Here is a 13,118-nt window from a genome sequence, read left to right on the forward strand (position 1 = left end):
ATTTAAAAAAAAACCAGGGATTCCATAGGAAACATAAGTGCGCCTCCCGTATGCAGCACCCTCACTCCCTGTTAGTGAGCTATTTTTAAAGTCTAAAAAATAGACGCACTTGAATTTAAACCCTACAAACAAACCCTCGTTAACGGGAGCGCGCGTCCACTAAAGCGTTATTGGATGGTACTTGAACGCAAATTGGATGGCAGTCGGGGCAGGATGATGTATTTTGCTAGTTTCCAGCTAATCGTAAGAACTCAAACCAGCAAACCCAGGTGTAGAACGCGAGTCCTGGGCGGCAATGTGTTCATTATTGCGGAAGAGTATCTCAAATCTTCAAAAATAAAGTCTTTTCATGAATTTAAACTACATTGTAACCTTTCTTACAATGATATTTTTTTAGGTATACCAAGCAAGGAGAGTTAGCTAGGAAGTGGATGGACCAAGACATCATATAGAATAGGTTAAATTGTTTACACCATTTTGTATCGACAGATATAAGAAGAAACACTGGATACTAAACACATCAAACCAAGTATTGATTAGCAATAGCGATTTAAAAATTAAAAGAAACAACATAAATAGCAGACATTTGGGAAGGGATGTATTAGGAAAGCGGCAGTTTCATTTGGCAGTGGCTAGTTCTTCCTAGTCCCTTATGGGAGGATATGGGAACATTCTCGTGCCCTATTAACCTGACGTTTGCTGTGGCAATAGCTTTATGGCTGACATATCTTGAATTTCCCCATGTTCACTTTCTGTGTACCGGAAATTTAAATATTTTTTTGAAAATTTTGATTGCTCATACATACATGGATTCATCCATGTACGTTAACTAATGTTGTATCCCGGTTGCTTTGACTAATTCAAGGAAGATGCTAGGTGTATGTGTACATATGTGTTTGTGTGTGCCTGCTAATCGTTCTAATTAATTACGCCAAACTCCGCCAAAACCATTCATTCTGAACTTCTGTCTGTTCTGTTTCTGTTCTTTTTTTCGAGAATTCGCTTTAGCATAGATCAACCCCCTCACGCATCATCTCGTTTTAGTGTGACACAATCATTTCGTTTCCCCATTCTTCGCAGCATAATAAGTCCAATTTCGTTTAATCAGTAGTTTTTTTTAAAGTGATTTGTTATCAGTCAGCTTAGTTTTTCATTTCTTGTTTCATTTTTTGGCAGTGATCATTTCTTTGCGCGATTATTTACTCCTCACTTCCACTCCCCCGCCCTTACTCGGTTTCCGTTCGCTTTTCAAACTATTTTCCTAGGCTTTTTCTTCGACCTTAACCAAATTTTAAACCACAGTGTAGCATTTGAAAGGAACGGAAGTAGCCGGATGAAGGAGAAACTCGCAACTCGCGGATAATGCAACCAAATGAAACAGGATCTGTTCTTTTATAACTTTTTTAAATTACAACATGTTCGACAGGGTTATTTGTAGCTTTATGCATGGTCTCAATGTATGATCCAGTTTTTACGCTTTAAATGCACATTTAAATACATGTACTCATTTATGAAAGTATGAAATGCATTAGTATGTTTGAATGTTAAATGTCCTGTTATGGTATAAACGAATGTAATGAGTAGCCATGAGTCATGGAAATCACGAGTTGGGGTGATTGAAATAAGATAAAGAATTTTCAAACATGATTGGCGAAAACAAATTCTTTGTTGTTTGTTTTGTTAACTTATTGCTTAGTATACGGGCACATCAAACTGTTCGTGTATCGTAGAGTAGATACGCGATTTTGGATTATTACTTTGTTGCATTTCGAGCGAGTGTTGCGAGTTTATATCGCGCCTTTTTCCTCCTTCATCACTCTCTCCCTATCTTTTTCTTTTCCCCTATACGTTCCACTGTACACAGTCTAATAAAAAAATACATTTTCAGTCTTTAGCCACCGCAGTGTTCCCTTGTAGGATATAAGATTATCCTATTTTTCTTGCGTGTGTGGGGGTGTGAATGTGTATTGTGGAGAGTAGAAAAGAAGAAGATCGAATGCGTTAGAGAATGCATTTTGTGTGTTTGTTTGTGTAAGGGTATCTGTGCAAAAATATCCCTCGCTTTCGAGACACACTTTCCTTGCACACGTGCACGTCTGATTATGGTCACAAAGTTCTATTTCTAGTTCTATCAACTATCGCTACGGTAGTCCTTCTATAGTTTTACTTGTTTGCGTACCTCCTTCTCCATTCTTTTCCTCGCAACTATTTTATTTTACAGTTTTGCCGCACTACCAGGTGCGTTTTGGGGGTGGTGGTTGGTATATAGCTCCTGTAAGGACCTTTTTTCGATTGTTACTCCCTTTTACCTACACCATTTCTCTGTTCGCTTCCTTCGCTTATCACCTACGCAGTACTACTTTGAGATCAACGGATTTTGAAATAATTTTGTATCGTCACGTCCCTATGTTTTTCGGCGGACCCGATTTTATTCACCCTTTCACGTCGTGTGCTCACTTCGAGTACCACTTCAGTTCATGATTTTAAAAACAAATCTCTAGTCTTCCACACAAGGTCTTTACTACAGCTCTTCCCCGTTTTGTTTCGTCCATATAAACTATATCCTTTCATTACACCTATCCATTGCATTGCTTCTTTATGTTGAGTTGTACTAGATTGTAGATAGTTCCAATGAAACGTCAATAAACCATATGAAATGTAAAAAAAAAAATAGTTCACACGCATTTCATGGTCATTTAACTAATTTTCCTTATGGAGAAATAATGTTACAAGTTGAGGAAAAATATTTCTAAATTAATCGTGGATAAAAAAATTAAACTATTAGAATTTCATTCACACCCCGATCGAAATCGGTTCCATGGCCACTGGAGGGAGACATTTGCCATTCGCAAACGAGGGGCGCACCGCAACGGGGGGGTTTCTTTTCCTAAAAATGTGTTACGTGGTGGGGTGTGAATGTTTCTGTAGTGTTTGGTGGGAGGGCTATCCATTCTTGTTTTCCCATGCGTATGCATGATTGTTTCGGTTTGCGGGCGTTTTACCGAGGAGGCGGTAAACTGTTTGCGAGCGGGCGCGCGCATCCCCGAACATTAATCCCACGATTTCCCCTCTTGGGAGTGTGCATTGTTGTCTTAGATTACTTAAACCTAACCTTCCATCTTTCTATGCATTGCTCTTAGTACTGATTGATGTTCTTTTTACAAATACCGAAGGATTAGATTACCTCCGGTAGATCACGTCAACTCCTTGTTCGTGCCTCCTTTGCTTACACTGCTTTTGCACGCGAGATCCCGGTGACAGTCGCACCTTACCGGCGCCGATTCTTGGCCATCACGGAATTCCGTCGACCGATGCGTTTCTGTGGTGCAGGGCTGACATCCGGTTGGTATGGCGGGTGTTGTAGCGGTTTGACCACCTCTTTGCGATTGGTTTTTCTTCTTACCGGGGCTGACGCTGGTGGATCACCATCATGCTGCCAGTTGCTGTTGATGTTGGCTGAGGAGTTACGCTTGGTGGTTCTTGGGGGATGCTTCTGTGACGCCACCGAAGGTCAGGAGGCCGCCTTCGGTGGGCAGTTGGAGGCAGAAGGTGACGACGTGGATGAAGATGACACCGACGACGAAGACGACGAGGAGGAGGAGTAGCAGGAATTCGATGAGCCAGAGGAGGACGACAGTAACATTCCGCCGCCACAGCTACCCTGACTGCTTCCATCACAGGACGATCCACCGCCGCCGCCACCGCCGACAACACTGCCACTGGTCGTCGTACGGGAGGTTGAGAAAATCGACGAAAATCCAGTCCCGCCCGTCACCGACGAAGCTGGTGACGAGGAGGACGAGGGCGTCGAAGAGATCGACTGGAATCCGGATGAGACGGTTGTCGTGCTCGAGTTTTGTTTAGGTGGTTTTCGCTGCTGTTTCGGCGCCGTTCGACTGTTGAATGGAGCAGGGGGTGAGTTGAAGCTACTCCAGCCACCGTTGCTGTTGCTACTGCTACTGTTGTTGCTGCTGTTACTGCTGCTGCTACTGCTGCTGCTGCTACTAATGGCGCTAAGGTTTGAACTGCTGCCACTGTTGCCACAACCGCCGATCGATGCTCGCTGTTGTTGCTCCTGTTGCTGCAGCATGAGGCTGAAGGTATGTATTGCGGCAAACGAATTCGCCTTTAGCAGCGACTTCTGATTGAGCCTATCTTCCCGGAAGAAGTCGGCCAGATCGTTCCGCTGTGCCATCGTGAGTTTATGGATGCTGACCTGTTTCTCGATCTTGGACGATGCGTTGATTGTGCTCTCCGGGACCCATTCATCTGGTAATCTATACAAACAAAGAGCACAGAGATATGGGACAGATGACAAACAAACATTCGCAACAAAAATCGTAACGCCACCTTCGATACTTACATATCCGTTGGCCACCAACGGACGAGAATTTCCGGCTCGGAAGAACCCGGTGTTTGCCGGCGGGCGTCCAGTTTGCCCTGGAAGACGATGGCACCACCGGGTCCGCTGGCGACGGTTCCGATTCTCAACAGTCGATGCTGCAGTCCTTCCATTACGCCGGCGTCGAAAAAATCAAAACGGCGAGCTGTACGTAGTCGGAACGAGCGGGAAACAATTGAACAAAACGGAACGATTAGTACGATCGAAGCAACCCATCTGTCAGCTGTACAATTGGAAATTGTAAACAATATTCTAACGAAAAAAGGTTGTAAATGTCTTTTGTTATTATTTTTCTCCCAATCTCTCTCCCTTTCTCATGCGTTTCGCTTGCTTTTTTTCGATTTAAACTGTGACTTGAAGCCGTCTGCTGCCTTTCGGGGAAGGTAGGAAGTCAATCGCAACATGGGCCTGTAAACTGCTAGGCCGTGCATTCGACATCATCAGGTTTGCTCGTGTCGAAAAAAATCTGTGGAGCAAAGTAAAGCCGCGTCCTCCACACGCGCTTGCCGCCGCTCTTCTCCCATGGTTAGAGAGCATGCAAATGTTCTAAATGTTCTTGTGGTTAACGAAACGGAAACAACAACTTACAAACGCACTTGCCAATGATAAGAGAATCAGTAAGAACAGAAAGCATTTTTTACTTGATAGAAAGACTCTCTAGGAGAGAATAGATGAAATGGTGAAGAAATAGTGGGTAAATCATAAGCATGTGCCAACTTCATGTGTTGAGGTTAAGGACGCAGGAGCAAAAATGCGCCCCTACGCGAGAACCCTGTTTCAGGTATTAGAAAAAAAATGTAACAAACGGACAAATTGTTCTTCCTTTCTTCGTGATGCAATTATAATCATTTTCCGTTTTTCGAAGACAAAAACGAACGGAAATCGTTCATAGGGAGTCATTTTTGGTCCCACATCCTTTTGAAATCTGTACTACCAAAAAAGCGCCCATTGATTTTAAAGCGTATGTGTTCTAAAACAGCGATAAATTGGATAAAAGTTTATAAAAGTACACCGAGAAGATGAAAGGAATAGGTGTCACAAGGACTACAGCTGTTCAGCAAAGTTTTCGTACAATTATGCTTCGTAATGAAGTACTTTGAAGACGGTTCTTTCTAATCTATTTCGACCAGTAGCCATGTAGTTTAATTTAATAAAATATTTTACAAATCTTTATCGATCCCTGATAGTTATTCCCTTTAATGTTGTAAAACATATGACTTAAATGGCAAGCTGCAAGGAAAGTTCTTCACCCCAAAATAGAGACCTGGAAAACTTGTTCCTACTGAATAAATAGGTGAATAGGTGGGAGTAACAATGTGACTTGTGGTAGATGTTGTGAATAAACTTGTTCAATTATTAATTTCAATTCTTAAATTGATCTAAAACTGTATTTGAATAATTGGGAGAACAACCCTGGCGCTATATTTTACTGGAAGTCCGCCGATCCCCAGTTCACCTTTGGTGAGGTACAAAAAATATGAAACATGGTCTTGCATTGAAGATATGCGTTGTTTTTTGAGCATAGAAACAAAAACAAAATCGGAAAGCTGCCTTCGTTTTAAAAATACATTTGAAACTGATTATTGTTAACTGAAAGAGACGTCAATAAAGATGTGTTGATGTTGTGCGAAGAATTGTACGAAGAATTGTACGAAGACTTTATAGAGTGACTGTACAGGCAGCATCAACTAAGAAGATAGAATCGACACACATCGATAGAAGTAGTAGGAAGAAGGGAATTAAAAAAAGGACTACCCAAAAAGCCATGCATAATCAACTTATTAACATCACTGTAGGCGGAGTAGTTCACGAGAAAGATCGTTCCGAACCGTTCCGTTGGCTTTCTTCGAGAGAGGGGTAAGGGTTGACTCCCAATGATCTTTAATTTTGCATCTATTTTTTTTGCAGCGATCTCACTACCCTTCACTTGCACTGCCAATTCACCATTCGTTCACTGGAAACCGACCACACGGGATACACACGGTAATGGGCCCTCTTACCTGACCACGGTTGGCGGCGGTAGCGCAGTTTCTTGCCCGTCTTCCGGAGCACCTTCGGCACGGGCGGATCCGACGACCGTTTGCTGGAGCTGGCGTTGTCCGCGTTCGCAAAGTGACTGTTGACGTGCTTGAGCAGGGTGGGCTGTATAAAAAAAAAAGACCAGTGGAAAGTTAGGTTGGGTGATAAAGTGGCCTCACCCAGGGATAAGGGGCAACCAATGGGCTCGTTGCTTACCTGCGAGGCGAATCGCATACCGCAGCCGGCCACGATGCACTTGTGCGGTTTGCTGCAACCGTGCGACTGCACATGCTTTTCGAGCCAGTTGAACTTGGTGCACTCCTTGTTGTGCACCTTGCAGCCATCCCAAAGACACGCGTACCGGGGGCCCTTCTGCGTGTTGACGTGCGCGATCTGTAGATGGTCGAGCAGCTGGGTGCTGCTGTCGAACTTGGCGTCGCAATCGCGCCAGTAGCAGGCCCCGTACAGTCTACCATCGCCCGACCGGCGGAAGCCTTTGCGACCGAAGTTGTGATGTGGCGCGGTACCGTTCGGTGCCGGGAAGCGAATCGTTTTCGGCTGCGAGAGGATGGGACTGCGGGCGCACGTCGCTTCCGGTGCGAGCGGTCCCAGCAGATCCGTTTCGATGCTTGGCGGCGAAAGGTTCAGCTGCTCGAACGGGGTAGACTGTTTCTGCTCACGGTTGGCGGCAGCTTCCATCTGCTGGCCATCCGATGGGCTACGGGTGGAAGTGCTGGTGGTGTAGTCCTCCTGAAGATCGGAAGCACCGGTCGCGGAGGAAGCGGCCGACATGGACGACTCTTGCGGTTGCTGCTCATCTAAGGTCGATTGATTCAACCGTGACGGCGGTGCCTTCCGTTGGTCATCCTTGTTTTTCGCCGAAGAGCACGTTTCATCCTCGTCCAACTCCATCGAGGTGTGCTGCTGCCCATGGGGCTCCTTCTGCTGTTGCTGCTGTTGCAGGTGCTTTTGGCGAATAAGTTCCATAACCTTACTCTTCGGCGAGTGTTGCTGGCTCGGGTTTGACGAGGAACCGATGCTGGGGATCGTCAGTGCCGCCATCGCTTGGAAGCGTCGCTGGTGGATGATGGCAGCCTCGACCTCGGCCGCCGCCACTGCCACGTCCGAGAGAAGCCGCAGCGGGGGAGGGAACGGTGAAACGGCCGCAACGGTGGACGCCACGCCGATGGAGGGCGCGGTCGCTGTTGATGTGGTGACTTCCCGCAACCCAGCCCTACAATCGTCATCGTCGTCCTCATCGTCGTCATCGTCGTCATCCTCGTCGAGCGGTGGTGATTGGGATGGGGTCGTGCGAGACTCGGAACCCTTGCTCGAGCCGGCCCCACTGGTACTACTTCCGGCCTCCTCGTCGTCTTTCTTCCCCCCGGTGGACGAATCGTCCGGTGATCCGGGCGAGCAGAGATCGATCGTGAGTGATTTATCTTCGCTGTCACTCGAGTTGGCCACGATACCACTGTCGTTGCTGCTGCCACAGTCCAGTGTAAGCGGGTTGAGTGCGGGCGGTGAGGAGGCGGCAATCGGTTGCGTCTGCGTCGATCCATTGCTGCGTCCCAGGGCCGTCGTCGCCGAACGGATCAGCTTTGGAAGGTTCGCCACGCTGGTCGGTTGCTGCTGCTGCTGCTGCTGCTTCGGAAGTTGCACCGGAACCAAGCCCGGTGGTTCGCCGCCGTGCAGGAGCGTGGACTGCTTCTGCTGAACGGCTGAGGACGAGGAGCTCGTCGTTGCAAGTAGCATCGTCGACGCCGTGACACCGTTCGGGATGGTGGCGTTCATGATCGGTTTCCCGGTGGTGGTAAAGGTGGGCACCGTGGCGACGAGCGGAGGCGGAGAGAGCGATTGCGTTGCCGGCGCACCATGATGGTGGTGATGATGGTGCATCGGATGGTGATGATGGTGGTGCGATAGGAGACCGGCGGTGCTACCCATCGTGCCCGGTGGTTGTTGGTGTGTTGCCGCGTAGAGCGTTGTACCGTTACTGAGGTGTGCGGCGGCAGAGATTGGCACAAACTGAGGACCCGCCGCTGGCGTGGAAGAGGCGGAGGAGGTCGTGACAAGCTTACCTGCGGATCCATTACTTCCCGCACCACCACCACCACCACCAACAACAGTTGGTCCTCCACTAACACCATTGGATGAGGCCATTGCAGCCGCCGCTACCTGTTGCAAGTTCGAGAGGATCGCAGGAGAAATGTTTGCCAGCAGGGAATTGTGCTGCGGTGTATGATGATGATGATGGTGGTGATGATGGTGTTGCTGCTGCTGCTGCTGCTGATGTTGTTGCCCTGAACCGGCACCTCCGTTCTGTTGGATGATAGCTGTAATATTTGGTAACTGTCCAGCGGTGACCGGGTTGTTGCTCTGGGCAGACGGTGTGGTATTGTGGCTGTTGTTGTTGTTGATGTTCGGTCCAGCTGGTTGCAGTGGATGCAGGGCGGGGATGTTTGCCGTCGCCTGGGTAAAGGCACTCAGCTGCGAGCTGATCATGGCCGGAATGGCGGCCGCATTCACAAAGATTCCCCCGGTCGGGGTCATGATCAGCTGCTGCTGCTGGTGCTGCTGTTGCTGGGCAAACTGGCTTAGCTGCGCTGGGTAGAGCGTGGTGGTGGCATTGTTGGTGGCCGCCCCGGTCCCATTGACGCGACCCGGCTGGCACGAGTACGGCACGACGGTCGTCGTCGGTTTGGCGAACATGCCACTGAAATTCATGTTCATCGCCGACGCCTCCATGGTGAAGCTTTGCTGCTGGGACGCGGTGGTGGAGGTGGCCGCCGCGATCAGTTGCTGCTGCTGCTGGGCGGCGGCCGCTTGCTGCTGCTGCTGCTGCTGGTGATGGGCCGCCTGCTGCGCCGCGGCCGCTGCTGCCTGCTGTTGCTGCTGGATCTGGTGGATTTTGATGAAGGTGGCGTTCATGACGAGTTGGGGCGTGCTGGTGGAGGCAGTGGTAACACCACCGACAACACCGTTGCCAGCTGGCGCGACCGACCCTTGCAGATGATGATGCTGATGATGGTGTTGGGCGCGTGCATTCGCACTGACTAGCAGGTTGGCGGTTGCGGCAGCGGATGATGGCGTTGCTGCACCGAGGGCGGACGCGAAGGCAAGGGCGGCCGCGGCCGAGGTGGTCGTGGTGGAGGATGTTTGAGCGGCGGTCAGTGCGAGCGAGACACCGCCTCCCATACCCAGTTTGCTTGCAATCGCCGCCTGCTGATGTTGCTGCTGTTGTTGATGGTGTTGTTGTTGTTGTTGGGCCGCCAGAGGAAGCAGGTTGGAGATCTGCACCAGATTCGGTATCGGAATCGTCGTCTGACCCGTTTGCTGGTGGTGAAATTGAAACAGGGCAGCAGCTGGAACCGGCGTGCTGGCACCGGGTGCGCCGTTCCCAACCGTCGTTAGCTTCCCGGCGGCCGACGGTGCAGCCGGCACTGGCTTCGTCTGTTTAAACTGTGCAACCCCCATCGAGGCGGTGGCCGGTTGTTGCTGTCGTATGGCAGTGAGAAGAACCGGTGGTGGTGGTTGCGGCACTTTACCGATCATCTGGTCAGTCTTTTGCTGATGAAGCACACTGCTATTGATGCTGCCGGTGCTGCTGGAGGTGGTGGACGCCACAATCGATTGGTTAAAGCTGACCGTGGTCGTACTCGAGGATCCAAACACGCTGTTGTTGATGTTGTTAGCGCTTGCGGTACTGCTTGCTGGCACCTTCGGCTCGGTGTTTGTCGCGGTGCTGCTGGTGGTCCGCGGTGCAATGCAGACCGGTTTCTTTCCCTGGGCCTGCCCGGTGGCAGCAGCACCAACCGCGAGGCCACCCTGCACCGTGTGGCTGATCTTGCGTGTGGCCGATACGGTCGGTGCGATGCGAGCCGTCTTGCGCTCAATCTTCTTGCCGTTGTTGCTGTTGTTAGCGTTGGAGGATGCTGCTGCGACCAGGGTGGCCACCGCCACCGCTTCCAGCGCCGTGGTGGTGGGGCTCGCCGTGCTGGTGGCCACACCTCCGTTGCCACCGTTGGTTTTTATCAATTGCGGCGTCTGCTGCTGAAGTCGCTTCAGATACTTTTCCACATCGGCATCGGAGAATGGTGCTGGTTGCGGCGCTGTGCCGGATGAACATGCCGATTGTGGGGCTGGTGGTGGTAGTGGTGTTGGTGACGTACCGTCCGGCTTTTGCTCGCTGACACCGTTTGCCAGCAGCTGCTTCTTCTGCTGCTGCTGCTGCTGCATCGTGAACGCACGTCCCGCTACAGTTTTAATATTTTTCTTTAGATTATTAAAAGTATTGGTCGTTTTCATTTGAGACTTGAAGTAACCTGTAATTTTGGTCGCCTTCTCCGTTGGCAGGGGGTTGATGCTAGTGCTGTTGGTAGCCGTGGACGCGGAGTTGGTGACACCGGCCTTAACCATCATCATGGACGCCGCCGTTGTCGTTGCCGTCGCCGTCGTCGGTGCCGCGGTCGTTGTGCCGTTCTTCGCGGAGGGATTCGCCGTCACGATGGCCATTTGGGTGAGCTTCTTCTGGGTTGATGCAACCGCGGTGGTGAGCAGTGGTTTACCCGCCCCGACCGCCACCAGTGCCGGTGGCCCGCCGTTCGCGGTACCCGTGTTCGTGCCGACCGATTTGCAAACGATCCGTGCGCCGCCGTCCGAGCTCGGGCGGGCACGCTTTGCCGTCGCCGTGTTGGCCACCGGCTGATTCGCACCGGCGCTGCTATTGCTACTAGAAGTATTGCTTTTTCCTGTTCCGTCCGTCTGAACACCGGAGGTGGTGGTCGGAGCGGTCGCCGCGGCCGCACTCGAGCCCACGGACGATGCGTTCGGCTGGAGACGCTTCAGTTTGTTCGAGGGACTCACGGCGACGGCACTGTTCCCGCTTCCAGCGGCGGCGGCCGCCCGCAGGAGTGCGGCACCGGCGTTCGAGCCGCCGGCAGTCGAAGGCGATTGTCCGGCGACCGACGCGAAGGCAGTGATGGGTGGTGGCGGGTTGAGGGCGTTCGCTTGCGGATCCACCTGCGCCGTCGCAGAAGTAGATGTTCCATTGCTTACAACACTATTGTCATTGCTTATACTATTGCCATTCATTGTCGCGCTGGCGCTGTTGGTTGTGGTAGTGGTGGTGGTGCTGGTGCCCCCCGTTGTTACTCCAGCTCCCGTTCCGTTTGCGGGCGTGGCCCATGGCCATTGGTGGTGTGTGGGCTGGAAGGGTTGCTTGATCGTTATACCCCCACCGGTGGCGGTCTGCGTGTGGGGTGACATCCTCATTCGTACTTCGTCTTCTCCACCCTCACCTCCTCCAGCTCCGTCTCCGCCTGGCACCCCGTCCGTGTGTTGTGCTCCGATCGCGATCCGAGGGCTGCTGCTTCTGTCTGTGGCTGCTGCATTGGCGGCACCGGTTTGCGACGAAAGTGCGTTCTGCGTGTATGTGCGTTTGTTGTGCGCTTTCCTTCCGGGAGGTACCACCTGTCGCGCTAGGAAAAGCTGTCGGCCGTTGGGAAAATGCGGTGCATCGCGGGCGAGGCGCTTATGTAGTCACCGGTAGCGACATTCTTCTTAGAAGACCTGTTTCTTTTGCTGTTTCTGCTACCCGGCTACAAGCACCTTTTGTTTCTTGGTGCCATGACAAGAGGGGATTCTCGTTTAATGCTACTACTGTCCACCAGAGAGCGACACCATGCGATTGACTGTTGTAGAGTTCCGGATCCTATGCTAATGCGAGAAGTCCGTGTTGCCCGATGAAGCTCTAGAAGAGAAAAGCGAAAAAAGAAAGGTTATTACAACGAAGATCAATTTTAAAACTCCCAATCAATATTTTTTGTACTATTTCAGGGTTGCGAAAATATTAAAACTTAATAAAATTTAATAACCTTTTATGGGATAAGTTCGAAAGGATAAAATAAAATAATCAATCTCTATGTTTACTTTTTTTAGAACAAATTCTCGCATACGGTACGAAGAACCATTTTAAACTAAGATTTTATAATTTAATAGAGACTTAATAATTTATTAATTAATATTTAACTGAATAATAATTTTAATATAATTTAATTAATCAATGATATTTTGAAAGTAGATTAAAGTAAATTATTGGATCAAACCAGACAGAACTTAAACAATCTTTTGTCTTGTTTATGGAATATAATGTTGGAATAAATTGAAACAATTATTTGCCATTTGCAAATACAACAAAACATACTATCAATAAAGAATGATCTGATTATTAGTAAACTTTGTAATTTATAACACGTTGACTGCCATGGCTATCATTTTTGATACCCAGCAGTCATTAGTTCTAAAAACTGGCAGTCAAGGTATTAACGGTTTTGAATTCAAAGTCCTGACCAAGTTTTGGAACGCAATTATTTTCAAATTTTTATTTTGTTATTCCGACACGCAAACTACCACCACCAAAATGTTTTCGTAAATCTTGTCGCAGGGGTTTTCAACCCCTGAAATTTACAGTAAGGTGACAGAAGGGGAGGAAAAAAAAAACACACACACCCCTTACCAAACCGGTACGATCTTGTGCGAAAGAAGTGAGAGAAAAAAAACAACGAAACGTTCAATCCGGTTTCTGAAGATTCATCTTTAAAACGATTCATTCAATTCCAGTTCCTTATGCTGACTACTCCTTGCCGCGTCGTCGTTGCCGTCGTCATCATCACCATCATCATATGGTCAACCCTCT

The 13,118-nt window shown here is 49.3% G+C and overlaps 1 protein-coding gene across 1 annotated transcript; it reads right to left on the reverse strand.

The window, feature by feature from the left end:
• Window positions 1–3,511: 3,511 nt before the first annotated feature.
• On the reverse strand, window positions 3,512–11,823 carry LOC131285519 (zinc finger protein jing homolog). Its single transcript, XM_058314377.1, has 5 exons — window positions 9,722–11,823; window positions 6,638–9,658; window positions 6,403–6,544; window positions 4,364–4,547; window positions 3,512–4,277 (listed from the first exon to the last, which is right to left on the reverse strand). The coding sequence occupies exons 1-5, from the start codon at window positions 11,693–11,695 to the stop codon at window positions 3,512–3,514; spliced, it is 6,087 nt and encodes a 2,028-aa protein (XP_058170360.1). The 5' UTR covers window positions 11,696–11,823.
• Between the last annotated feature and the right edge of the window lie 1,295 nt (window positions 11,824–13,118).

This window comes from Anopheles ziemanni, chromosome 3 (assembly GCF_943734765.1).
Source record: "Anopheles ziemanni chromosome 3, idAnoZiCoDA_A2_x.2, whole genome shotgun sequence".
In the NCBI taxonomy this organism is placed as follows: domain Eukaryota; kingdom Metazoa; phylum Arthropoda; class Insecta; order Diptera; family Culicidae; genus Anopheles; species Anopheles ziemanni.